The sequence below is a fragment of the Neolamprologus brichardi genome, chromosome 7 (assembly GCF_056152115.1).
Source record: "Neolamprologus brichardi isolate AB-2024 chromosome 7, ASM5615211v1, whole genome shotgun sequence".
Classification (NCBI taxonomy): Eukaryota; Metazoa; Chordata; class Actinopteri; order Cichliformes; family Cichlidae; genus Neolamprologus; species Neolamprologus brichardi.
In genome coordinates, this window is record NC_142110.1 from 40,715,008 (window position 1) to 40,740,074 (window position 25,067).

The 25,067-nt window shown below is 41.1% G+C and overlaps 2 protein-coding genes across 4 annotated transcripts; one reads left to right on the plus strand and one right to left on the minus strand.

The window, feature by feature from the left end:
* Positions 1 to 624: 624 nt before the first annotated feature.
* On the plus strand, positions 625 to 9,097 carry slc46a2 (solute carrier family 46 member 2). Of its 2 annotated transcripts, XM_087844451.1 has the most exons (8): positions 625 to 757; positions 857 to 1,282; positions 2,215 to 2,385; positions 2,962 to 3,180; positions 3,616 to 3,787; positions 4,833 to 4,916; positions 6,780 to 6,936; positions 7,018 to 9,097. In XM_087844451.1, the coding sequence occupies exons 2-8, from the start codon at positions 917 to 919 to the stop codon at positions 7,064 to 7,066; spliced, it is 1,218 nt and encodes a 405-aa protein (XP_087700577.1). In that variant the 5' UTR covers positions 625 to 757; positions 857 to 916; the 3' UTR covers positions 7,067 to 9,097. The 2 variants fall into 2 exon arrangements, with proteins under 2 accessions (XP_087700577.1, XP_006795635.2); XM_006795572.3 differs by having other exon boundaries at positions 625 to 1,282.
* Positions 9,098 to 9,524: 427 nt separating this feature from the next.
* On the minus strand, positions 9,525 to 24,703 carry snx30 (sorting nexin family member 30). 2 transcript variants are annotated; one of them, XM_087843592.1, is made up of 10 exons: positions 24,392 to 24,703; positions 20,781 to 20,996; positions 19,085 to 19,195; positions 18,810 to 18,968; positions 18,245 to 18,434; positions 16,759 to 16,958; positions 14,853 to 14,942; positions 14,366 to 14,518; positions 13,220 to 13,283; positions 9,525 to 9,918 (listed from the first exon to the last, which is right to left on the minus strand). In XM_087843592.1, exons 1-10 carry the CDS (start codon positions 24,524 to 24,526, stop codon positions 9,782 to 9,784), a joined length of 1,455 nt encoding a protein of 484 aa, XP_087699718.1. In that variant the 5' UTR covers positions 24,527 to 24,703; the 3' UTR covers positions 9,525 to 9,781. The 2 variants fall into 2 exon arrangements, with proteins under 2 accessions (XP_087699718.1, XP_006795636.1); XM_006795573.2 differs by having other exon boundaries at positions 9,915 to 13,283.
* Positions 24,704 to 25,067: the final 364 nt, after the last annotated feature.

Below are 25,067 nucleotides of genomic sequence, written 5' to 3' on the forward strand. Positions count from 1 at the left end.
GGAACCCATTGTGAATGCGCTTTTTTCAGTTCAAATTATTTCTCTCAACATACAACAGAGACCACTCTAGCAGAAGCCTATCCACAAAGACTGCAGTCACTGCTGTTTATTGGAAGGAAATTAAATGTCTCCTGTTTCAGGCTTCACCTGTTAGAGGATTACCTGCTTTGTGGTTTACCTTGAAATGAGCTGGCAGTAATGTCTGTATATGTGCTGTTGTATGCATGCGATATCTACTTCGCCTACAGCTCTTCATAGAAATTTACAGGAACTGCACATTTGATTTGGCTTTGCAATACCTGTGTAATTACATTGGTGGTGCCTGCTGGAGGGGTTTTCAGCATTTTTCACATTTTAAAGTCACACACTGATAATTTATTTAAAAGTGTAAATGAAAATGAAAGTATACCAGCTGAGATGGATTAACTGCCTTCAATGGGTTCATATCTAATGCCATGTTTTGGATTGCAGCTCAGTTGTGTTTCAGTTTTATATCTCAAACCTAGATAAATGCAACGAGAGATGATTTGTGTGGAGATATAATAGGGAGCACAGAGAAATGGTAATGATGAAAATGTAAATAGTGGCCCAGAGCCTGATGAAAGAAGGTGGTTTCCTAAAATCTGACAGAGTGCACTGAAGCCAGCTGATCAGCAGCAGGGGATGAGGAAGTGGGCGTGTTTCCTCGGTGAGGCTGCTTAGTTTGAAGCACACGCGCACAACCCTTCACTTACTACTGGCGGAAGAAGTCCTAGAGGTCGGTCATCTTTATTTTTTATTTTTTTACAAAGTTACAACAATCCAGATCATGGTGGTACCGAACTTGTGTCAAGCAGCCTTCGCGATGCTTCGGCAGATCGAGCCGATCATCGTGCTCGAGCAGCTGGGCAGCACTCTCTTTGATACCGCACTGCAGATGGTGGTCAGGGACCGCTGTGCCAACGCTACCGACCCGGGCCACTCCAGTGAGGATGCCCAGCAGAAAGCCATGACCGACTTCTACATGATCAACAACCTCATTATCCAGCTGACTCCCATCTTTCCTGCGCTGTTCCTGGCAAGACTGAGCGACCGCGGCCGGAGGAAAGCCCCCATCGTGTCCCCCCTCACCGGCTACCTGTTGTCTAGGGTCATCCTGCTCCTGGTAGTCGTTCTAAATCTGCCGCTGCAGGTGATGTTCGCGGCGGGGACTCTCCTCGGGCTCTCCGGCGGGTTCACCGCATATTGGCCCGGTGTAATGACTCTAGCTTCGCTCGGCTCCACGGCGGCCGACCGCTCCAAGGTGAGTTACAGGCATGCTGCAGCTGCAAAGCCGTGGAAGGAACTTTCAATCACAAAACTCTGTGTTTGACTGTAAAACTGATGATAATGTGCAAAAACTAAGAATTACAAGGATATAAACGAATGAGTTGGGCCATTAAAGAAGACCTTTTCTTTCTTTCTCTCTCTCTCTCTCTCTTTTAACCAGATTTTTCAGTCTTTCGCTATTATTTTTTTCAGGGATGTCCCTTATTCAAAAATGGCCTTTAGGTTTTATTGCTCATGTGAGCACAATTGGTCGATATACGAGTCTGCGTCACCTCTTTTAACTAAAATCTATGCAATGCAGATGTTGTACCTAAAAGAAACACAATAAAACTCATATATATATTCAGTGAACTTAAAAAAAGTAAGCTTAAACTTTTAACATAAAGCCATAAACACTTCCCCCCTCTTAGTTTGAGAGTACTGTTAAATTACATTTAATTACCAAATCACCCAGGGGTTAGCCCCCTCTGCTGTGGAGCCAGCTCCCAGTCTGGATTCCCTCTCTACTTTTAAGATTAAACTTAAGACTTTCCTTTTTGATAAAGCATGGTGATAGTTCTAGATCAAGTGACCCTGAATCCTTCCTTAGTTGTGCTGCAATAGGCCTAGAAAGCTGGGAGCTTCCCATGATGCACTGTTTCATCTTCACTCCCTGTGTTAATACACCAATCTGCATGTAGTCATTAGTTATTATTAAGTTATTATTACTTCTCTTGCTCTCTTCCACAGTGTTTCTTTGTCCTGTTTGCCTCCCTTCACCCCCAAACCCATTGTGACAGATGGCTTTTACTCCCTGATCCTGAATTGAACTGAAAAAAACAAACAAACAAGAAACAAAAAACAAAAGCAAAACGGTTTACTTTAACTGATTTATATTAAAAGAAATAACCCTGTGCCCCCTTGCAGGTGTTGATGAGGGTGGAGTTCACGTATGGGTTAGCAGGCGTGGTGGGCAGCCTTGCTTCTGGCCATCTGTTCCACCTGTACAGCTCCAGTTTGGGACATGGGACCATCCTGCTTATCATCAGCACACTGCTGCATCTGCTCTGCCTCTTACACTCCATATTCCTGCTGCAGGTCAGTGTGTGCATGTGAGAGGGTTCAGAGGGGGCGGGGGTCCAGTGTAGCCATGTGTTTTTTTGTGTATTTCTAATCAGATTGTTTATTTTTATTCTTGGACTCTATTGGAGCAGCTTTGCATGATTCACAGTATATTTTATAATGGCCCTTCATCCACTTTGCTTCTAGCTCCTCCCCCTTAAAGGTAAGTTTTTTCTGATTAGCTGCCCCTTCAAAACAAAAGGGCTCTGAACACCAGGTAGAGATAACCACATTCAGAGGATCTGATCCTACTGACATCATACAGAGCCAAAAACAGAAAAAAAAAACTTTTTTCTTTTTGGTGACCTCACCATGTCCTAATGACCTAAAAGTACATCTATGACATAAAATAAAGAACAGCAAGCTAAATTGTCGATCATCAAACATATGTGTACTGCTGTAATAATAATGTAAATAATTACATTAATCTGTAATTATGTGTCTTATAACTAGAACCATCTTTATTCATGTTCTGCCTTCAGTTTTAGCCACACGTGCTCGCTCTACCACCTCGCCGAGCTCATATACCACGCATGTCCGTCTTTATTAAAGGTGAAAGGTGTAAGCGATGGAGAGCTGGAGGAGAACCGCCACCTCCTGGTACGCGCCTCCACTAACTCTTCAGTTGTCGAGACTCCTGTTGAGATAAACAGAGTGAATGTGGCTCTGCTGTTTGTGGCTGCCATCCTGTACAACTTTGCAGTGGGCGGAGCCATTGAAGTACTGGGTGCCTTTGTGCTGAGAGCACCACTCAGCTGGAACGCCACTCTAGTAAGTTTTTTACCCCATTTTTGTGATTTGATGCAAAAAAGATGGGATAAAATTAACACGGCTAGTTTTAACTCTATTTTAAGCTGACGGGACAATTCTAAATATTAGTGTCTAAGCTTAGCCATCGGTTGGCTTGTGATTGGTATGTTGTTAGCTAATGAGCACACCCTTCATCCTCCTTTCTGACTGTATGACTATAGTCTTCTGAACAGACTGAGGGAGCTGAGGCATGTTTTCCCACAAATGTTTATACAGCCAGGAGTGTTTCTGCAACCAGAGGAGTCGCCCCCTGCTGGTCATTAAAAATAATGCCGATTTAAGGCACTTAAGCATTAATGCCATCTGTTCTAGTTGCATAGTCTGTTTATTATTGCCTCTCTATCGCTGAACATCTCTCCCTTCTGTTTTTTCTCATTTCTTTTCCTGTTTCTTCAGGTGGGGTACGGGAATGCAGCAGGCTGTGTGATCTTCCTCACCAGTTACATAGGTGTCATCGGGTTTCGACGCTGCTGCAGCGACACCTCGCTCATTCTGATCGGCATGGTGTCCTTCGCTGTCGGGATTTACTTCATGTCCTTTGTAACGACGACCCTCACTTTCTACCTCGGTAAGAACAAACATGTTACACGGATTTTATAGTAAATTTGTGGTGGATTAGCAGCTAATAGAGACACTTCATCCAGAAGATTTGAGGCGGGTTTACAGCTCATGCCACACGCACAGGCCACATCCTTCATTTTCTCCTATGACCTTTAAACACAGTAAATAGGCCCCAAGTTGAGCGCCCCTGGTTGATCAGGCTCAATGTAAGCCTAACCTAGGACCCTTTGCTGTGTGTTTTCCCCCACTTTCCAGTATTCTTCTCAGTCATGTCAAATAAAGATGAAAAGCTGCCCTAAAATAATGTGTTTTTAAGTGAGAAAATAAAAAAATTAGACGCTGAAAGCAACAAAGGCCCAGTTATGGGACTGCTCCTAACCTGTTCTTCATGTGACACTCGGTATTGTCTAAAAACCAGATCAGGCTTAGTTCCCAGAAGAGCTGCGTGTTCAGATTCCAATCGTTACTTTTATTTTTACTTTGCCAAGTGGTTCGCACAGCAAACAGCAAATGGCAAAAAAATTGTGTTTATGCTTTGATGGATTAGAAAGTTTGACTCAGCAAGCAAAATAAGTTTGTGTGCTAAAATTCAAGCTGTTTATTCGAGTTACGTCAGACCTAAAACACCACCATGAATCATAAAAAAGTAGGAACCAAAACAAGGAACTAGGAGTGATTATAAGCCATAAACACTTTTTCCCCCTTAGTCTTAGAGTGCTGTCCTGCAGGAAGCATGTTATATGCACACAGGCAGTCAACAAGAACATTACATTTAATTACCAAATCAGGTTGGTTCCTACTTTTTTATGATTCATGGTGGTGTTTTAGGTCTGACGTAAACTCGAATAAACAGCTTGAATTTTAGCACACATATGAATTGGGACATTGTTTTAAAGCAAGCACTGCCGGATTAAAAATTAAACTTGTTTAAACACCAGGTGCGACCATTCTTACCCAGAATGGGCACCAGTAGCTGCATAGCTGTGGTTGGGTTTGGCGGATTTGAAGAATTCATTATGAAACAAAATGTTAATCATGAACTTTTTCTGCAGCTCGTGCACTCACCCTGTTTGCTCTCATCCCGATGTCCACAATCAGATCTCTGCTCTCACAGCAGGTCCCAGCTTCTTCATGTGGTGAGTACACAGGAAAGATTTTTGAGCACTTAACACACACTTTGTATTTCATCTTAATCTGACTTTAAAAATGTGAGAATATTGGAGGCTGTCATTTGAGCATGTGAATGAATGTATGATATTGGTGCCTGAACACAATGGATGAAAACCCAGTCTGGTCATTCATAATAAACTCGACAAATATTTACTGACTGCAGCATAAAAATCAACGATGGCTTCAGAGTTCGAAGAGCAGAGCAGGTTGAGAGTAGGCTGATCTGTGGTTGTATTAAAGCAACGACAACATGACTTTTCCTGCGAGTTGTGTTTGCTGTCTGAAGGTCATTGATACGTTAGAGGGGGAAAAAGACTCACCTGTCCTGTTTATTTTTAATGCCCGTGAGAAAATACTGTGTCAGCAAAGCATTGTCATTATAGGCTCCTGTGCCACCAGTTTCATGACTCTTAAACAGGTTTGACAACTATGGTGCATTAAAGTTCATGTCACATGCGTTACACTGCCCCATGAAAGAGCGAGGCCCAAACAACTTACTAATTAATGAAAAGACCATGTATGATTTAAGCTTTTTTAGTATTAGCTGTCACATTTTTCCACTTTTCAGCATAAGCAAGACGATTTTATAAGCCAGATGTTAGCAGGAGCTGTTTCTTGTTCCAGCTGGGTTTTTTTTTTTACTGTTTTGTAGGATTCAGATGTGCACGCAGGTGGCACAACGCTGAGGACTTCATTTATTATTCAGTCATTATGTAATCGCAGAATTTCCCATATAGCTGTCAGACACGGTTTCTTTTCTTTCTTTCTTTTAATGTAGCACATAGTCACATGATCCTCCACAAGGAAGCACTTGGTGAGAGTGGTAAGAAAGAACTGCCTTTTAACAGGAAGAGACTCAGGGAGGGGCAGCCATCTGCCATGACCGGCTGAGGGATGGGAGCATCATCCCTCAATTAGTGGAGAATAGAAGGATTGCTTTGTGAATCATGTGAAGCCTCGCAGCAGCCTGAGCTTATAGCAGCATCACTAAAGCGGATCTAGCTCTAACTATAAGCTTTTTCAAAACAAAAACAAAAGAAGGTTCAAAGCCTAATTTTAAAACTATACTCCCCTAAAGCCAAACTGGGAGCTGTTTCCACAGAGGAGGGGCCCTGATAGCTGAGGGCTCTGCCTCCCATTTTACTTTAGTAAATCTTGGAACCACAAGTGCAGCCTGATTGCAAAGTGCTCTTCTTCAATAATATGATACTGTGAGGTTTTATTATATTTTTTAAACATCTTAATAAAGGAAGACCTCAGGTGAAAGGGCCCGATTGGTGGAATGCCACTAGAAACGATTCATTGACTCTGTTTTACTCCCTGATGACGACCCGTGTGCCGAAACCAGTTGGAGTTTTTAGGTTAAACATAATCTTCCCTGTAAAACTGAAGACATTTTAATTTTATTTTGAAATGTGGTTGCCTTGGAGTCTTGTGATATTCAAGCCTTAATAAAGCTACCACCATTTTAAGTCTTGTGTTTCAGTGTGCGTGCGCTGAGTTTGAGGGAGTTTTGGATGCATGTGAGAGGATCTGTGCATAAGCAAGTCCTCCATGTGATCCCTTTAAGGCTGGTTCACAATAAACAATGACCTGCATATTATAAGAGCCTGCTCTGCAACTAGCCAGAGAAGGCTCTCCCTCTCTGTCACACATGAACACACAGTTTCCAGGTGATTACAGGATCATCTCTCCCGTCATCTGCTTGAAACGTCAGAAATGCAAACACACACACACACACACACAGAGCAGCAATATCTTGTATAGATTAAACAAACAGCAAACTCTTCTCTCTTCATTCCCTTTGTCTTCCATCCCCTTCTCCTCAGGCATGACCCTCACCTTCCTGCAGCTCGCTCTGAAGTTTGCCAGCCTGGCGTACATTCCCGCTTTCACCAAGATCTATCAGGGAACCCTGGACTGGTTCCCAGGCTTTGTGTTCACACTAGCCAGTATTTTCACAGTACTGGCAATGACACCCATCAGGTATGTGTGCAGATCACTTCAGAATAACGTGCCCGCCTTTCAGAGTCACTTTGTCTCATCTCCTCTGTCTACTCCCTCCAGTATCATCGGCTGCAGATCACCTCAGAGGTTGCAGTATGAGAAGATTTAGAGCGGTCGAACCAGTAACATCATAACCAGCAGCAGCGAGTGAGCATTGGGGCAAGGCAGAAGGGGACTGAGACTTGAAACTACTTCCTGTGCTGTTAAAGCAGAAAAAGCATTTCCTTTCCTATAAGCTTCCTCAGTTATAAAAGAGGGCACACAGTATTTTTACATCTATTTGAGAAACATCTCAAATAGACAACTGCCTCACAAAGACAGAAGCTGCCACGGTGATTTCCACATAGTTTAGGATTTGTCACGGACTGTGTTGGCTGCTTCTGTCAGCAAACTGTTACTCACACTCAGTTTTCAGCCATGGGTCATGTTTTAAACAACTTCGTTAGGAGTTTTGTATCCTGGAGTCCTCTCAGGCTGTTACAGGAACAGAAAGTTTGACACAAGTTGATCTCTGTTATAAATTCACCCGTTTTTACTTAACTGCCTACTGTTTTTGTAGATTTGTAAACTAGAAGCTAGAAGTGGAAGTGTGGTTATAAAATCAGTTTTTTTTTTTTGGCTGTTACTGTTTCTGTTTCCATATTTAAAGACTTTGCAGTTGTTACTGTACTTGCACAGTAATGTGCACAAAGTTAATGAGAGTGATGCTCTGATGCCAGCTTAGCTGCAGTTTGGGTTTAGGTCAAAGCTACATGAAGTGAATCCAGTTTGAGTCACAGACGGTGTAAACGGTGGACATGGCCACTGTGATGTCTCAAGGTGAAACCTCGAGGCTCGAGAAACCGCACAGTCATTTGCTAAGAGCTTCTGACTGAGTCTAATAAAGAGGATCATCAAGCCCTAACCCTGCAATGCCATCTGTATTATTTCTCAGACATGAGTTTAATGGCCAGCCCTCTGCTTGCCACTAAACGACAATACAGATTTCATCAGACGCAGAAGGCACGCCCATCTTTTTGTACTGTTTACATCTGTGTCCTGTTCACATCACCTTAACTCCTCTAGAGGTCACTGTTTCTAAAGTGTGACTTAAACCTGCTGCAAGCCTATGCTGTTTTACGGAAGCTCGTCTCTGCCAAAAACAGTTTCTGGCATCCAGAAATGGAAAATTAGAGTTACTGCCTCCGAAATTTTGTTATTACGTCAAAATTTTGAGATAACTTGAAACATCAAATGAGCTCTGCCAAGCAGGGTTTTTTTTTTTCCCCAGTGGTGGAAACGAGCTTTCAGCCCCAATACCAAACATACCAAACTTTTTCTCTTTTGTTTTTAAACAGTGTTGTATTAAGCTCCCTGATATAATAGCTAAGCATTACACCAGTGGCAACGGACTAATTGCATGCACTGCTTTTTAAATCAGCAGGGCTTGCATAGACGCCACTACAGATTGGGCAACAAGCCCAAAAAAGTTGAAAGAAAAACATACTTCATAAGTCTGATGCGCACTGTTGCACATTATAAGACTGAAACACGACGTTCAATCTGTAAACCATAGCAAAACATTGCCCAATTTTCTTTAGATTGAACCGATTTTTGCTGCTCAGAAGATATTGATTTTTTAAATATCAAATATTTTACCACCTGTCTTCGCCCAGTGGCAAACCAATGTAAATTATTAATTATTAATGCTGTGTATTTGACAGATTAATCCTAATGACGCAGTTTGTAAGGAAACAAAAGGGAAAATATGTTGTGCCTGAAACATTCAGAGCAACGTTAGCAAACGATCACAAGTGCGTGGACAAGTGTTCTGTGGATGGGGAAAAAAACTGCTGGATTCTCCCCCGCTCATGACTCCGTGTATCATCACCATCAGTCAGCTGCTCACAACACATATTTTAGGAAAAGCTTTAGGTTTGGTGTCTTTCGACGTTCTCGCACACTGACTACTGGCAGTCTAAGGGATCTTTTTTGACATAACCTTTTGTTTGCTTTTATATATTTTTATTATCCTTACATATTGACCCACTAATGCATTTGATTGTGCTTTATGTTCATTTGTCTAAGTCTGAAGGTACTGGTACAGTTCTGTGCATGAATTTATGTAGAAATTTAAAGCCATATTTTAGTTATTACTAGACGTGTTTGTATAGCTGAAGTAGTGCTTATAGTACTGATTGAAGGAAACCAAATGAAGGATTTTTTTTTTAATAGTTATTTTGCATTTGCACATTATTGCACTTTTATTTGTTGACGGTGCATAAAAGGGGGCTTCTGCTGAAATTGTTAGTTTAAATGAAATTATTAAACATAAAGAGCAACTTATGTTGGTGTTCGAGCTGCAATGACACTAAATAAAATCTTTTTGTTAAATAAACATTATTAAGGCTTGTTGTGATGTTTTTAAATTGTCTGTATGAAAGAATATTTAAATATTCAATCCTTTCTAAACCTCTTCATCCAGAGCACAACTGCAGTATATTTAGTTTTTTGATGAAAATAAACTAATATATATATATATAAAAAGTTACAGAAGCAGAAAAATATCAAATGCATTCATTCTTTTTATTATTGGTCCAATATATCAGAAAAAAAACCAATTTGTGTTAAAGATAAATTGCATCAAAAACAACATCAATGTACAAGCTTATTTATAATTACAACAAAATTGTTATTAACATCCAAATGTACAATAAGGGCTCTGAACGTAAACAGCACACAATGAGGAGGAACAGAGGTTTTAAAAAAAACAAAACCATAACAGACAAAAAAGTGATCTAGGTTTAGACTGACTTGGTCGCTTTTATTCATCATGTGCTGAAAATCAGATCTTCTCTTCATGTGCGAATCCACACTGCCGGGACGATGAGAGGAAGAGAGAGGCATTGGGGGCGGAGGATGTTTGGCCTGGAAATATTTGAATGAAAACTCTCCCCTGCAACAGGCTCATAACAGACGTCCCTGTTTGAGGGATTTAACCTGAATCGGCTTCATATACAGCATTTTTTGAATGTGTCTCAACTGACTTTAGACCAGTTTGTTTTCAATTTTTCGGCAAATTAAATTAGAAAGAAAAACAATTTTTTCCCCAGCAGAAGTTTCTGCCAGGGCCTTGAGCTACATATTTAGTGCAAAACAATTCAGCAGGCACATGTAGTATGATAATAATAATAATAATAATAATAATAATAATAATAATAATAGGGCACTGGCTAATAGAGAACATTGATCACACTAAACAGAGCTATTGTTGGAGGTTTAATGTGCATCAAAAGTAAATCCGTTTTGGTTGTGGCAGGTTTACACTGTTCGTGCACATCTCTAATCCCTTTTAAATCTTTATGCACTCATATAAATCCCAAAGATTCCCTCCAGTTTCATAAATGTGTGTCTCACATGTCAATTACTTCATTTACACCAAAGCGATGCTCTACAGATGCACCAGTGCCTAATGATAAGAAATTAAGTAACAACAACAACTCACAATCCTCAGCAGATACCAATGTTATACCTTAAACAGAACAGGAAATGGTGTTTTTCAAGCTTTATTATATTTAGTTGTTTTAGTTTTTTTTGTAATATTTATGCTACATTTCATCCAGTTACTTCTCAAACTGCACTCAGGGTTCAGTGAGTTTTAGCTACAAGCAAACATCAAGAAGAAACACGCAAGTCGTCTCATTTAATGTTTTTGAACCGATCTGGGGTTTTCACATCAAGCTGGCACCTGATGTGTTTGTATGAGTACAATCAATGTGGGAGCAGCTACAAATACTGCTCAATAGCACTACTAGTGGACTACTACTAGAAGTTAACAGTCAAACTCTAAGGTTTGAGCTATTCAAATGCAATGGGGTTAATATAGGACAACAGTATGGGCAAAAATGATCGTAGTAAATCTTTGGATTTTCCCTTTTAGCCCTGGTGCATCCATAGGCCGCTCCACTGCAGCTGCCTCCGTCCATAAAGATACTTTTTCTTCACATTGTTGACTTCTACTAGTTACAGAGTAGCTGCTTCACTCTTTTAAAGCTTAAGGGTAAAATGTGAAAGGCAAAAGTAGATAAGGACAATAAAAAAAGAGAGAGAACAAAATAAACCCAGTTCACTGGCAGCTGCAGATGCCTCGTCAGGATGCTGCAGCGCTTGCATTTGGTTGCATGGAGGCGCAGGCTCAGTAATGTGATGGCTACTTTACATGATTGTAACAAAATCTGAAAGCAGCTCTAGTCTGGAAATCCTGTCAGTGAAGGAGAAACTCTTAACCAACAGGAGGACAAAACATGGTGACTGTGGAAATGTCACATGACTGAGTCTGCCTCGGTGTCATTGGTCAGGTTTTAGCTACTTTCAGAGTAAAAGGAAAGCAGAATAAGCGAGCTGCATCTACTGTCTGTGCTTCAAAACCTTTTTTTCTGGGTTGGCAGTAAATAAGAAAGTTTTAAATAATATGATTGCAGTGAGGGGATTTTTCCCCATCCAGGAGTTGGAAAATAATAAAGGAGTGTGATGCAAAGAGTGTGCCTCACATACGTGCTGCAGGGCTCCACCTCATTATCCCATGAGTCACAGCTAAGCAGATTTCTAACAGAGCTGCACCGCAGAGGGTTTTCACGCTGTTCAGTACCTCAGTCTCAGCCCGTTTGGTTAAAACAGGCAATTTAAGAATTTAAAGTAATGTGTTGCATCGCTCAGGGTGTCGTTTTTTGTTTCTTTGTTTTTTGCAATGCCTCACTCTTAACATGACACAGCAGGGATTTTTCCACTAGCCCCAGAGGTTTTAGTTCCTCTGTAAGCCAGCAGCATGACCACATTGACACCTTATATTCAGGATTCATGGCTTTCTTATTTTTCATAAGGGATGGTTATGCATGCTTCAGTGCAGGGTTTTATCACTTAGGCAAGGAAATAATAATAAGTTAATTAAAAAAAAAAGAAAAACTCCAATGGTAAAACATTTACATCTTCTTACCACTGGAGCCTTCACCTTATTATTATGAACCAAATGCACCGTTAACGTCACCAACTGAGGTAAGTCTTTGCTTAAAGAAGAAGAGGAAGGGTATAAATGGGAATGGTGAGAGAAAGACGATATCAAGAGAACCCAAAAGAGGTAGCTCACTTCTTCACTTCCCCCTCATTTCAAAAGTGTGGGAGAAAACTATTAACAGCTTGACCACAAGGTGGAGCCGCTGTTCTCTTAAAAACTCCACCTTCCACAAAGTGACCTCTCAGACAAACCTCAGCGTTCAGCTCAGACGCCCATAGAAGCTTGTTGCCATCACTTAAAAAAAACACACAAACAAACAAAAAACTTTTTGCTACCTGTAACTTAAAAATCTGAGTTATAATCTCAAAATTTCAAGTTATTTTCTCGTAAGTTTGAGTTAGTGAGACCAGAGATTATAGCCCAAAATGTTGATTTATAGATGGCAAGAACTTGTTTTCTTCTGTAGGCACCTTCATCATCATCGCTGAACACTGTTTATCTCCATTTATCTGTGAGGATTTTTAGCAAAAAAACAAAACAAAAACCAAGACATACTAAAGTGTCCCTTTGGGAAAACACACAGAGGTCCCACTTGAACATTTATCACATACCACCTGATTTTTGTGGGTTATTTTTAATAACAGGTGCAGGAAAGACAGGGGTGAAGTTTGTGACCTTTGGTAAAAGTATAGAGTAAAAAAAACAAAACAAAAAAACAACAGGTGTGGTGCTTTGAGTACAAGACATAAATTCCTGTTCATTCACTGTTGTATTTCCCAGAGGCTTTTACAACCTGGCAGGACAAAGAAAAAAGAAAACATCTTGAGGATGTTTTGAACACATCTGAAACAAACCTAAGATACTTCATAGACCCACACAGCAGCAACACCTTCATGAACAGTTTTCTCAGTATGAAAATGGGAGAGCGTTGAGTAAGAGACTGCGGTTAAATAAATACAAAGCAGCATTGGCAACCGACTGTTAACTCGAAATATGAAGTAGAAAAAGTCAAAAAAAGAAGCAAAAACTATACATAGTAGGTTTCTCCTCTTTTCCTAGCTGTCCTCGAATGCACCGTATGTTTCCTCCTTAGCGGACCAAAATCTTAGAGGGAGACGACTCCCCTCATACAATCATCTCACAGGAGAACAGGGGCCCCGAGTCCAGCAGGTAAACCTGCTGCCCTGTTGGTCTTTTTCCGTGGCATGAACGAGAGAGTGTGTGTGGAGAGACGGAGAGAAAGAGATAGAGAGATGTTTCAGTTCGTCTCACTCGTTTTGTCTTCAGTCTGTTTGTCCTGGAGGAGAGTTATGAGCGACTCCCACGCTGCCTGGCACTGCGCAGGGCGGAGAAGGACGAAGAGTCGGCCGACGTGGGGAAAGAATGAGGTAAAAGGGAAAGATTGGAATTATTTAGAGGAATTCTGAGGCTGCTCTGAAAGATTTATGCTTGTAAAAGTCATGTTTTCACAGTGTGAGCTCAGAAATCTGTACAGTGATTCCACACATCTGCCACAGAGGCTGCTGAGGATCTACCAGATAATAAAGGAGTCAGATGGCTCTTCCACTCACACATGAGTACAAAACATTCAGTCTCTACGGGCTAATGAGCGAATGCATTTGAACAGTTTCAGAGAAATTTCAGGGAGGATAAGGGTAACAAACTAAATACAGAAGTCTGACATTTTTATGCATTAAAAAATAAACATACACGAGCTCATGAGATCATGAGAAGAACAAATAAACAACCTTTGTAATTAAAGTACATGAAAGAAACAAGATGAGAATTTGTAGTCCATCTTCTTGAGATCATTATATTGTTAGCAAGTCTTTCACACCTTTCCTAGGCCTCATGACATCCTACAGTTGTAGTCAAGAAAACGGGGTAGGAGGTAATTATGTGGACAATCTGACTGCATGCCCGCTCACCCTAAGCATGTGCGTTTTCCACGTAGAGAAAACCAAAAACAAGGTGAGAGTTGTGCGCTATCAGTGCAACGACGGCGACCAAGAGTTAAAGTTCATTTATAGTAATACTGAGTTGTGCTTGCATCATTAAATAATATTTCTCTAGTCTACATAAACTTTTTTTTAAACTCAAATAATAAGAAACTGAAAAAACGAACCTGTTTTTATATCTTAAATTAAGTGCAAACTCCGTATGCATGAATAGATGGGATCACTTTGGAGAGAGGTTAGTGTTTGTCTTCTTGTCATCTGTTGACCCTTTCTTCCCCCCAGACTGCTGCACATCATTTAGCGTCTCCCTAACTGCTCCACTCTGTTTTCAGTCTTTATGCCACTATAAAACTGGAAACACTGGTATCAGTGGGAGTGTCTCCGGTGACCTTTAAGAACAGCTCGTGTGCTGCCTGAGGCTAAAAGCTGGAGTGTTTTTACAGAAATTACACAGGCGTACCTTTTCATAATGGGTGACGTTTTTGTCGGCCATGCCGGTGAGAAGCTGCTTGAAGTCTTGTCTCTTGTTGCTCTGCCAGCGCTCCCAGTCTGCCTTCAGGTCAGCGTTGAAACACTCCATTTTGTCCTGGCATTTCTCTACCTCCGCTGGTATCTGGTATAACACAGACAACATCAGCTACAGGAGCCATAGGGGACATAATACAGGACTAATTTACAGGACAAGAATCACAGGGGGGTGAGTGGTGCAGGAACGTTGGTGGGGATGGGGTGTGTATTGAATCCTGTGATGTTTGTATGGGCAAAAGATAAAAATGAACAACTTTATTTAACATCCGACAAATGTAACCTGGTCACCTGAAGAATGATCTCTTAACTTGTAATTTACTAAGTTTTCAATTCTAAGAATGCCAGTGAAAAGTAAAGACGCTCCCAGAAGTGACAAATGCAGAAACGGCAGATTCAGATGAAAGAAGGGGAAGGCTCACGGGCGTTCTGTCTTCTTGTTTGCGCAATACGGCTGCTTCTAGACGGCCTTCATACTCCGCTTGGCTCTGGTCTCGCTTCCTTAAAACATTCTGTAAACAGACAGAGAAGGTCATACGTTTTATTTTGCACCCTTAATGTGACACTGTCCGAAGTATTTTATAAGAAAGACAACATGTGCAAACTGTTAAACTGAGACAGAGATGCTGAATCATGAGCTTGGCGAGGACAGGACATGACACATGCAGAATCTCACACCATACTTCCTCTATTCAGGTTCAAAGGTGATGAAAGCAGTCGGTGCTCGACTGTGTGCAGGCAGAAGGACTCGCACTTTATGCTGTACTGGGTAAATTTCTGCCCCCGTGTATTTTCCTTATGTTCTCCGCTATAAATAAATGAAACTAATCCATGGTTAAACATTACACATTTTTAAGCTTGTGCCTGCGAACCGAGCAGAACTGCCTTTTCCACTCTTTTCCATCCAAAACCTATAAATGTGTTTACAGTGGAAAACTTCAGTAGAACTTTCCTCTGCTAATTTTAGCTCAGTAAACCAGACATCTTTTTTTTCTTTTTAATTTGGAAAGAAACAGGCAAAAATATTTTAATTTCACATAACAGTTTGCTTCTTTTTGTCACTTTTTTCCTTTATATTTTTGCACATTAAGGTTTGAGACAATGACACGGTTTTTGTAGTTTTGCCTCTCTCTGCCTGCACAGTCGAGATGTGGTTGAAGTGCAGATGTTCTGCTTTAATTCTAGTTTAACAAAATAACTGTTGAGGAATATTTCTATGTTTATACACAGACCCCACATCTCCACAGGCTCAAAACTAACTGGACAAGCTAACATCATTTTATGAGGATTGTTATGAAACCCTTTTGCAGTCAATGAAGTGTAGAACCCATGGACATCACAAAAAGCTGTGTTTTCCTTCCAGGCCTTTATTTTATCCTTCAGTGGGTTTTTTGCCTTCAGTAACTGAAAAGCACGCTCTGGGGTGACATCAGGTTGACTTTTAAAAACATTCCCTTTCTTTGCCTGGTTGTTTTGCTTTGCGTCATTATCCATTTGTACTGTTAAACACTGTCTGATCAGTTTTGCCCCATTTTGCTGAGTGTACGGCCCTGTATGACTCCCAATTCACCCTGCTCGTCTATCAGCAGTCAGATCATCAATACACATTAGTGCCCTGGTTTCACAGGCAGCCATAGCAGATGATGTTGTATGCTCCAGGTCAGGAGCTGTTTTTGTTTCACTTCCCATCATTCCATCATTCTGGTAAACGGTTCATCTATGCAAAGATGTTTTTTGGCCAATACTAATCTGGTCCTCGTGCTCCAGAGTGTAACCAGTGGTTTGCGTCTTGTTGTAAACCCTCTTTATTTACACTCATGAAGGCATCTCTTGATTTTAGACCTTGACAATGATGTACGCACCATCTCAAGAGTGTTCTTGGCTTACGTTAGAGGTTCTCTTGGCCATGGAAATAATTCTGTCATCATTGACTTTAGTTGTTTTCTGTACTCTTTCGGGTCTTTTGGTTTTGATGAGCTTGCCAGGGCTTTCATTCTTTTCAAGCAAGTTAAGCAACTCTCTCGCTTTGTCTTTTCAGCCTAACAATCGCTTTTTTCACTTGCATATCTCTTTGGACTTCATATTGATCTTTTATCTGTCATGAAATAACAAGAGAACAGGCCTCATCTGGCCATGAATGTTATCATCAGCCAATTAATTACTATGAGTTAGTATAAAATGTCCAAAAAATTCCAAACAGTTAATGCTAAATTTTTGTTTAACTTACACCCGGGGACTAATTAGCAGAAATTAGAACACTTTATTTTGTTCCCTTTTCTTAACACATCAAGCAGACGTTACATGTTTTTAGTGCCACCAACTCCCTACCTTCATTGATTCGATGTAGAGAATGTATTCTCTGAGCACGGGTAGAAATTCCTGGCCCATGTTCTCGCTCATGTCCTCCAGCGCTCCGCAGCACGTCGTCACACAGCCAGCCACGCCCTCCAGAGGGCGCTGCAGCTCCTCCTCTGACCCCGCCCAACTGGCATAGACTGTACCATACTCGCGTAGCTCAGTTAGATACTCTAGTCGAGAGATGCGGTGAAAGAGTTGGTTAGGTCAGATCTGACTTCTTAAAGTCAGAGTTACTGCAGAGTACTAGTGCTGGGAAATAAATCATAGCAAAGCCACAAGCATAGTTTTTTTTTTTTTACACTATTGTTTTTAACTTATTTTCTGTACAGCACTTTGGTCCTGTGCTGGTTATTTTAAAGTGCTTTATAAATAAAATTGGATTGGATTACATTCCATCACCTCACAGGTCTTTATTATTTACAGTCATCAGTTTCCATCTTATCTCCTCTAACAAGGCCGCCACGGACAGCCACTGGTCTACAACTTGAACAGATGGTGCCGAGCAGCACTTCACGTGGCTGGTGGCAGTTATTTCCACAGTCACTTTTCATGCATGAGTTAGGCCTGCAGTTATCAACCACAAGGCCCAAAGGTCTGTGGATTCCTCTTCAAACAAACACACTCCACAGTCAATACTGCATATCAACTCATCCTAAAACCCATTGCTTGTGTACCCGGTACAGAGTGGACGATCGCACATGAAATTCAAACAGCCGATGCTACAAAATGCTACCAGCAAAATGGCCAAGAAACATAATATAAAGAGCAAGCTCCAATGCACTATATGCACTCGTTGCTTGCTGGTGCCTAAAATACACATTTGGAAGAAGTAGCCTCGATGAAGTTCATCTGTAACCACAAGCACAGTGGTAAACATACAAAGAGCTCCTCTATAGTCACTGAGGCTACGCTGCAAAGAGCACAGCACCATATGAATTTGGCTGCTTCCTGCATGTGCCTAAAATACACGAATGGGGTAAGCAACTCTAGAAAATTTAACTCTTTATCCAGCCATAGTGCTTTATACATCTAAGGTACAAACGAAAGCTTCTCTTTTGGTTTTTAGCTTCTTCTTCTTCTTCTTCTTTTTTTATGATTCAGCATAATTATTTCTCCTTTTGTGGGTTTAATTTAGAATGGAAAAAAATAGATAAACAGTTCACCATACGTAACAGCAAAGGTGTCGGGGACTTTTGATGATGATACGAGCTTCCTACGCCTCCTACATGAGGTATTTCAGGCATGTCCAGCTAAGAGAAGACCACTGGCCAGCCAGGACGCTCTGAATAGGTTATGTCTCCCTGGCTAGCCTACAAACACCTCAGATTCTCTCCAGAAAAGCTAGGGCAGGTGACTGATGAGAGGCATGTAAGGGCATCTGTGATCAGACTTCTCTGGAAAATAGATGAAGAAGGAAGAATTATCATGCTTAAATAATATTTCCTCAGCCCCTTACCTGATTGCTCTTTGAGGATCCTCTGAGCGATCCGGTCGATGGTTCCCAGTTTCTGGTTAAAGGTGTCCAGGTATTCTCCCATGGCACAGAACTCAGGAGGTCGCACTCGCAGCTTGTAGCCTCCAGCCACGTTCTTCACAGACTCACCCACTTTGGATAGCAGGGCCAGACCCTGACGTTTGTTGAGGTCCTGCGAGCAACAGCATGATATTGATATAAATAGGCAGCCACATAAGTTTAAAAAGGTTAGACAGTAAAGAAAATATGATGGTAATCGTGTCTCCTCTCCTCTTCTCAGTGGAGATCGAGTATTGGTGGCGATTAAGACCATTTGAAGGTCTTTCGTCTTAAAGAGAGCAATAAAAACTTTGCTTAAAGACATTTTAAGCAAGGAAATAAGAGGTCTATATTTTGTGGTTTTATATTTTTCTGAAAGCTTACAGCTGAGGTTAAGCTTTTTGAATTTTCATTTATCACGCAACAGCACTCATGATTTTCCTTTCTTTTTGACCTATATTCATATATTAGTGGGACTGCTTTTCTTCATGGGTTACCGCCGTCTCACCTTGGCAGACAGGAAAGCATTTAGATGAGGGTTGAAGGAGAGGACGGGGTGGTCTGCAACTCGTTTCAGGAACTTGTCCAGGGCCTTCATCCTCGTCTCCACAAACTCCTCGGAAAAACGATCGACCACGCCCTTCATCACAAACTTCTCTGGCAACGGCTGGAGATGGGAGGACGACGGCAAAGCGGGGACAAGACGGAAGTGCAAAAGAGAGCGTGAGAGGTTTCTAATTGGCAAGTGGCACAGCTGGTTGCAACAAAGCTCGTGTAACCTACTGGGATGAGGTGGGTCGGCTGGCTGTCCTCCAGCTTGGTCCTCAGCCAGTCAAAGTCCTGATAGCGCCGCCGAACAGAGTACTCCGGCAGGTCAAACTCTATCCGTGTTGTCTGAGGAAGAACACACACAAACATTTCTAAATTAAATTCTTCATATAAAAAAAGGAAGAAAGAGCTAGAAAAATCCAGCATGTGACAAGGTGGTAAAGTCAAACAGGTCCATGAACGCAGCCTTTTGTTGCCGAGTAAACTTTACACCGTTTGAGAGTTATTTTGTAACAGTTTAACTTAACTTAGAAAGAAAGAAATGGGAAAATCATTTAGTATTCACACTAGGCAGTGCGTGTGTACACACACAAAAATGCACTTCCTGTCTCTCTGAACATCAAGGGTCAAAGGTTGCTTGGACATGTCTCCCCACTGAATCGGTTTATGTCATTAAGCGCTGAAGAAGAAAAAAAACAAAAAAAACCAGAGGATCCACCTGCTAAACACAAGTTACAGAATCTCCCTTGCGGAATATCATTTTCCAGGAAAGGTTCATGTATCTGAGACGACCCGTTTTATCAGGATACAAGCAAATTCAGGTCTAACCGGTTCATTCCATCGCAAATAAATTATTTAAACATTTTCTGCGTAACCACCTCTGATTTAATTGAAACCTTTATGGTTTTAAAATGTGGACATACATACATTGTGAAAATTTAGCTTCATATAGTTGAGAAGAAAATATCAAATATTTTTCTAGATTTTTATTTTCACTTTCGGGCTTACCCTCCTCACGAAACCCGCAAAATAAATTGCACCAGGCAATCTGTCACATAATTGTCCCTTTGTTTCACTGTGGGTTCAGAATTTGGTGTCCATGCCTTTCTAACAATGGACAATGCAATAACAACAGCTTTAAAAACAAAAGACTCATATACATATAAAAGTGTAGATTTAACACATTTAGCACATGGTTTCTGCTCCAGCATCCATTTCTCTCTTTGTCTGGAGGTGGCAACCTTCTCTTGCCTGCTGCTGCTCCTGTGACAAAAGGTGGCAACTATAACTAATGTACATTTCTACATCACAGTATTTTTGAGATAAAACATCAGTGTGTCTGTGGCTTTAAACTGGAGGTTAACAACAGCAATCTCTTAAAACATCTCTTAAAACAGCAGAAATTAAGAGATGTGAAAACTAAATTTAGAAAAAAAGGGGGCTCAGTGAATAAAACGACAAAATACACCCACTGCAATATATAAGAGTCTATGAGCTGTCACCATGTAACCTTTCACAGCTTCATCAAGAAAAGCCTGTTTCCTATCTACACATCTTAAGTTGTTAAAGTGCTCTGTGGACAAAGCCCATACAAATGTGTCAAGTGTATTTTCCTCTGTTTACATCCTTGTTAGGTAGCTTCCCTACCTGTGCTGCTGCACTGCTACACAATCATAAAAACAATGCACTGCAAGTCAAAAACACCACAGAGTATCTTTAACTTTTTCTAATTAAATATTCATTTTAACACTACAACACGGGATTTTTCAGAACCTCCAGCAGCTGCATTAAAGCGCTGCGCCATCATTAAATGCAGGTGGAAGAAAAAAAATTACAAGAAAACACTAAATAAAAGTTTAATTAAGCAATTATTTTCTATAAAATAAAACAGAGTTTGTTCATATTATCATGACACCAGCCTGTAGCAGACCTTGGTGGAGACTCTGTAAGTGATGTAGGTCTCCATGGTGGAGACGTGTTTCTTTGGGTCGTCAACAGTGACGAAAAGGTCGTGGGTTTCTGTGTCGGCGTAGGGGTCCCGGGCATCTGAGTCCAAGTCATCGTCCAGCTGCAGCCTGTTGAACAGCACGGACGCAGAAGCCGGACTCGGCGTCTCAACCGGCGTGCCGTTGGTCAGCCCCACTTCCTGCATGTGAACAGATAACCACAACATCATGACACGAAAATACAGATGCTGCACTCTGCAAAGAAAAAGTAAAACACAGATCCCGATGCTGCCACTGCAGTTTTTTTCCCTCTCTGTCAATGGCGCTCTTGTTAGGCCCGTGCAAACATCCTACATCTCCTACACCGTCCTAACTGAATGATGGATAATGGGAGGGAAACAAACAGCTCTGGCATGAAATACTTAGAATTTTTTTTATCTTATCTTCAAGTAAATATATAAAAGTCACTACTTTCCAAGGGCCTTACTTAAGAAATAATAGTTTAGAAGACTAACTAATAGGTGCTGCTAACAGTAGAGGTGCAGTCTCAGGAGTGCACTGGGCCGATATCACGCACTGTATGTTGGGAGAAAATTGATCATGAATTATTAAAACTGTACTGGCATGGAATTGAAGTTGAGAAGATTTTAATGCTGTTCTATTATCTTTTTGTTGGGCACTTTTGGATGCATATTGCAGAAAAACACATGTATTCTTTTATTTTTATTTATTAGTCCTTTATTTATCCAGGTAAAAAAATCTCATTTTCAAGAGAGACCTGGCATCTTGGCAACAAAAGTCAAAATACATGTACCACATAAGTATATAACACTTAAAACAAATACAATATCCCATACGAACATGTGAAAAATATACAATAACAGATCAAATTAAGAGCGACATTAAAAACAATCACATTGAGTAAAAGAGTTATTCTCTCGTTCCTTTCAGATGGACTTAAACTCCCCCAAGGTAACTAATTCTGATCATTTCAGTTCCTTCTCCAGATTCAGATCCAGGAAGCAGGGGCAGCGTGTTTAAAAGCCTTTTCCCCCAATTCTGTTCTGATTCTTGTCTAGAAACATGTAAATAAGGGGTGAAAATATCAGTGGTGCAACCAAAAACTGCACAAAGGATCATTTTTGTTAGCAGGAAACAACATAACACAAACAGTTTTATTATGGACCGCTGGAATGAGGACTCGTAATGTAACATTTGATTTTCTGTGAACTTCTGGTGACAAATCTCAGCGGCTGTCCGAGTCTTCTATGGCATCACATGAGAAAAGTAACTACTTTCGTTGTGTGAGAGGCTCATGTTCAACCACAATTACCTTTTCTTTAAAAAGAAAAAGAAAAAAAAGAAAAAGAGGGTCTATGGATAAATTTCTACTTCAATCGCTGTCAAAAGAAGTGCTTTCCCTCAGCTTGTCCACTGTTTCTTCACACTGCTTTCACTCATTGCTGTGCACACAGGAAACACACGGGCGCTGACGCTGTAAATTCTCTCTTTTTTAAACACTTTGGTGCTAACCTGCTTTGGTAATCACAGTTGGGATAATTGCATTGAGCTGATGTTAATAAGCAACAGGAGAGTCCAGTACGCACTGACAGTGAGGAGGAGAATAAGAAAACCGTATGTGTCTAACAGACACGGCAGAGCTGACAGATGTTTGTGACAACCAGTCCCGGCATTGTGGCCAATCAGCAGATATTTAGAGCACAGGTGTTACTAAATACATCAAGTGCCACGACAGCATGTCAGTGAGTCACCAAGCACCAAATGGAATTTAACCCTCACCATCATCAATGTAATATTTCCACCTGAGCTTTTTTTTGTTATCACTAAATAACACCAGCTGCTCCTTAAGGACATGTTTGCATATTTTAAACACTTATGGTCACGCCTAAAATATGAACTTGCCAACTTAAAAAAATGTTTATGTTAACACAAACTACCTGTGCCTGTTTTTGCAGGTTAAAGCTGCAGCAAGTAGGACCTATGCTGCTGTGATCAGTTGTTTTGCTGTCCCAATGTCTGCAATTGTGCCACTTGTGAACTTGCTAAATTTGCTCATGCAATGGCTTTTTCCAACCGCTTTCCTACTATCTCTCAGACCTCAAAGTGACACAATGTAAATCCTTGCTTTGTCCTATCAACAGCCCAGACCTTGAAATAATCAAATGAACATCAAAATCAGTAATAAAGAAAATGTGCACTTCAATTTTTATGTGACTGATCCAATCTAGCACCACTTTCATACCCCTCCCTACAGACCAACATGGGCACACGCCTATTAGATAAATCTGTTGCATCGGTACACACACCGACAGATGCAATTGGGAGCTTTAATCATAAAAGAAAGCCTCCATCTGTCATTATCTTTTTATACATATGATGTGTTATTGCACACCTGCCCACCCTCAAATTTTTTTGCCGTGGATGTTTGTGTACTTTTCAAGATTGGGCGTCCATCTCCCCCACGGACTTTGGGATCGAACCTTTGACTCATCACATTTGCGGATGTCCACTCTACCTCTCCAGCCACAGTTGCCTAAATCTAATAAATGGCTGAGTGAATTCTACTTCCTTTGCACTTTTTTGCTCTTTGTACTGTTCACCTGATCTGGTCTGAAACAGCCTGTGATTGTCCAAAGTCTTCCATCATTGACCAGAGTTTATGAAGCTTGAAAACAGACAGCAAGGGAGGTGCAGGAGTCCAGTTCCCTTTTGATTAGTTCCCACTCAGACCACTTGAGCTGCAGTATGCTTAAAGAGTTATTGTGGTGTTTGTTTCCTACAGCTTCTTTAAGGAACTAAAAGCACCATTAGGCATACAATTTCGGTGTTTAACATTATACACCAGATCCTAAGAAAAATAAGATCTCTTATCTAAATAGAATGATACTAGACCTGCTCTGGAGCCTGTGGCATTTCCACAGAATTTTGTTAAAATGACTGGACAAATGGTTTGACAGGAACCAGACCCATTTGGCCTGGGTAATCATGTACAAGGAAAAGCCACAACCATAATGATGCCAAGAAGCTTCATACTGGCAGTATTACAGCATCTCCTGTAGGCAATAATTAACCGCAGTATCAAAGTGGTTGCTACAGTTGTTACTACAGTAAACACAGCAGCAGCAGCAGAAGGAGGGAGAATAAAAGCCATGTGATATGCTTGGATGGCCCATCTTTGTTTACTCAGCTCACCGGGGTTGAGATGGATGCCATGCCCACGTACACACATAATCCATCTTAAATAGTGAAAACACAACACTCGCGGTTTCACTTGCGAGTTTGTGTCGATTAATTTGGGCAAGATATCCAAACTAGGTGAATTTGCTGTTTCAGCACTGATTTAGTGGCAGACTCAGAGGATTCAGCCATGTGCTCTAAAACCTCAAATGCAAACAGAAATGAGTGTTTTCCACAGTTTCCTCTTTAAACTTGCATCGGTTTTCTCCTACTTATTAACAGGGGGGATGATAAACACTGGCGTCAGCCGTAAAACAGTTTAATCAAAGAGGGGTTTTGTTTGGGTAAGCGTCCTCTTTCCATCCCCCACCGTCGGTGAAGCCCCATCAGATCCTACCTTATCCCTTCCACCGCTGACAGTGACATCTGGCCCGGGGGAGAGCGGCTCCTCGGCGGCGGACAGCGGGTGGAGAATCTCCGTGATGGGCTTTTGCCCCGAGCTGGCCAGGCCTCTCGGAGCGCTGATACTCATTGCGTGGAAGGCGGGAAGACGTGGCCGGGTATCTGAGGAGGTAACGGCTGTCCGTTTCTCCGCGGCCGTTACGGTTCTGGAGACAAAAAAGAGGCTTTCCCCTCCCCTCCTCCGTTCAGGGTCTCTTCAGCTGAGATGTTTCACTGGTTGCTTGACCACAACTGTCAGCTGACTCCTACTGCGCAGTTCCGGAAGTTAAACGAGAAGAACCTGGATGTAAACATGTCAGTCACGTGACAAATGACGAGCGACTCGCTGAAGATCGTCTACTAAGAAGATGTACGAACAGATTTGCAAGCAGATTTATATTTTACAGAAATACATCAAGAAACAAAACAGGTTATAGTTTACAAATGGCCCAGGACAAAAAACACAAGAAGCTAAGTCAAAATTTAAAATTATTATATCAAAATTGCAGGTTATTGTCCTCAGATTTCAGGTTATCTCAATTATATGCCTCAGAGTTTTGAGTTATTATATCAGAATTCCCACTATGTCTGAAAATTTCAAGTAATGTATCTCAAAATGTCTTGTTACTATC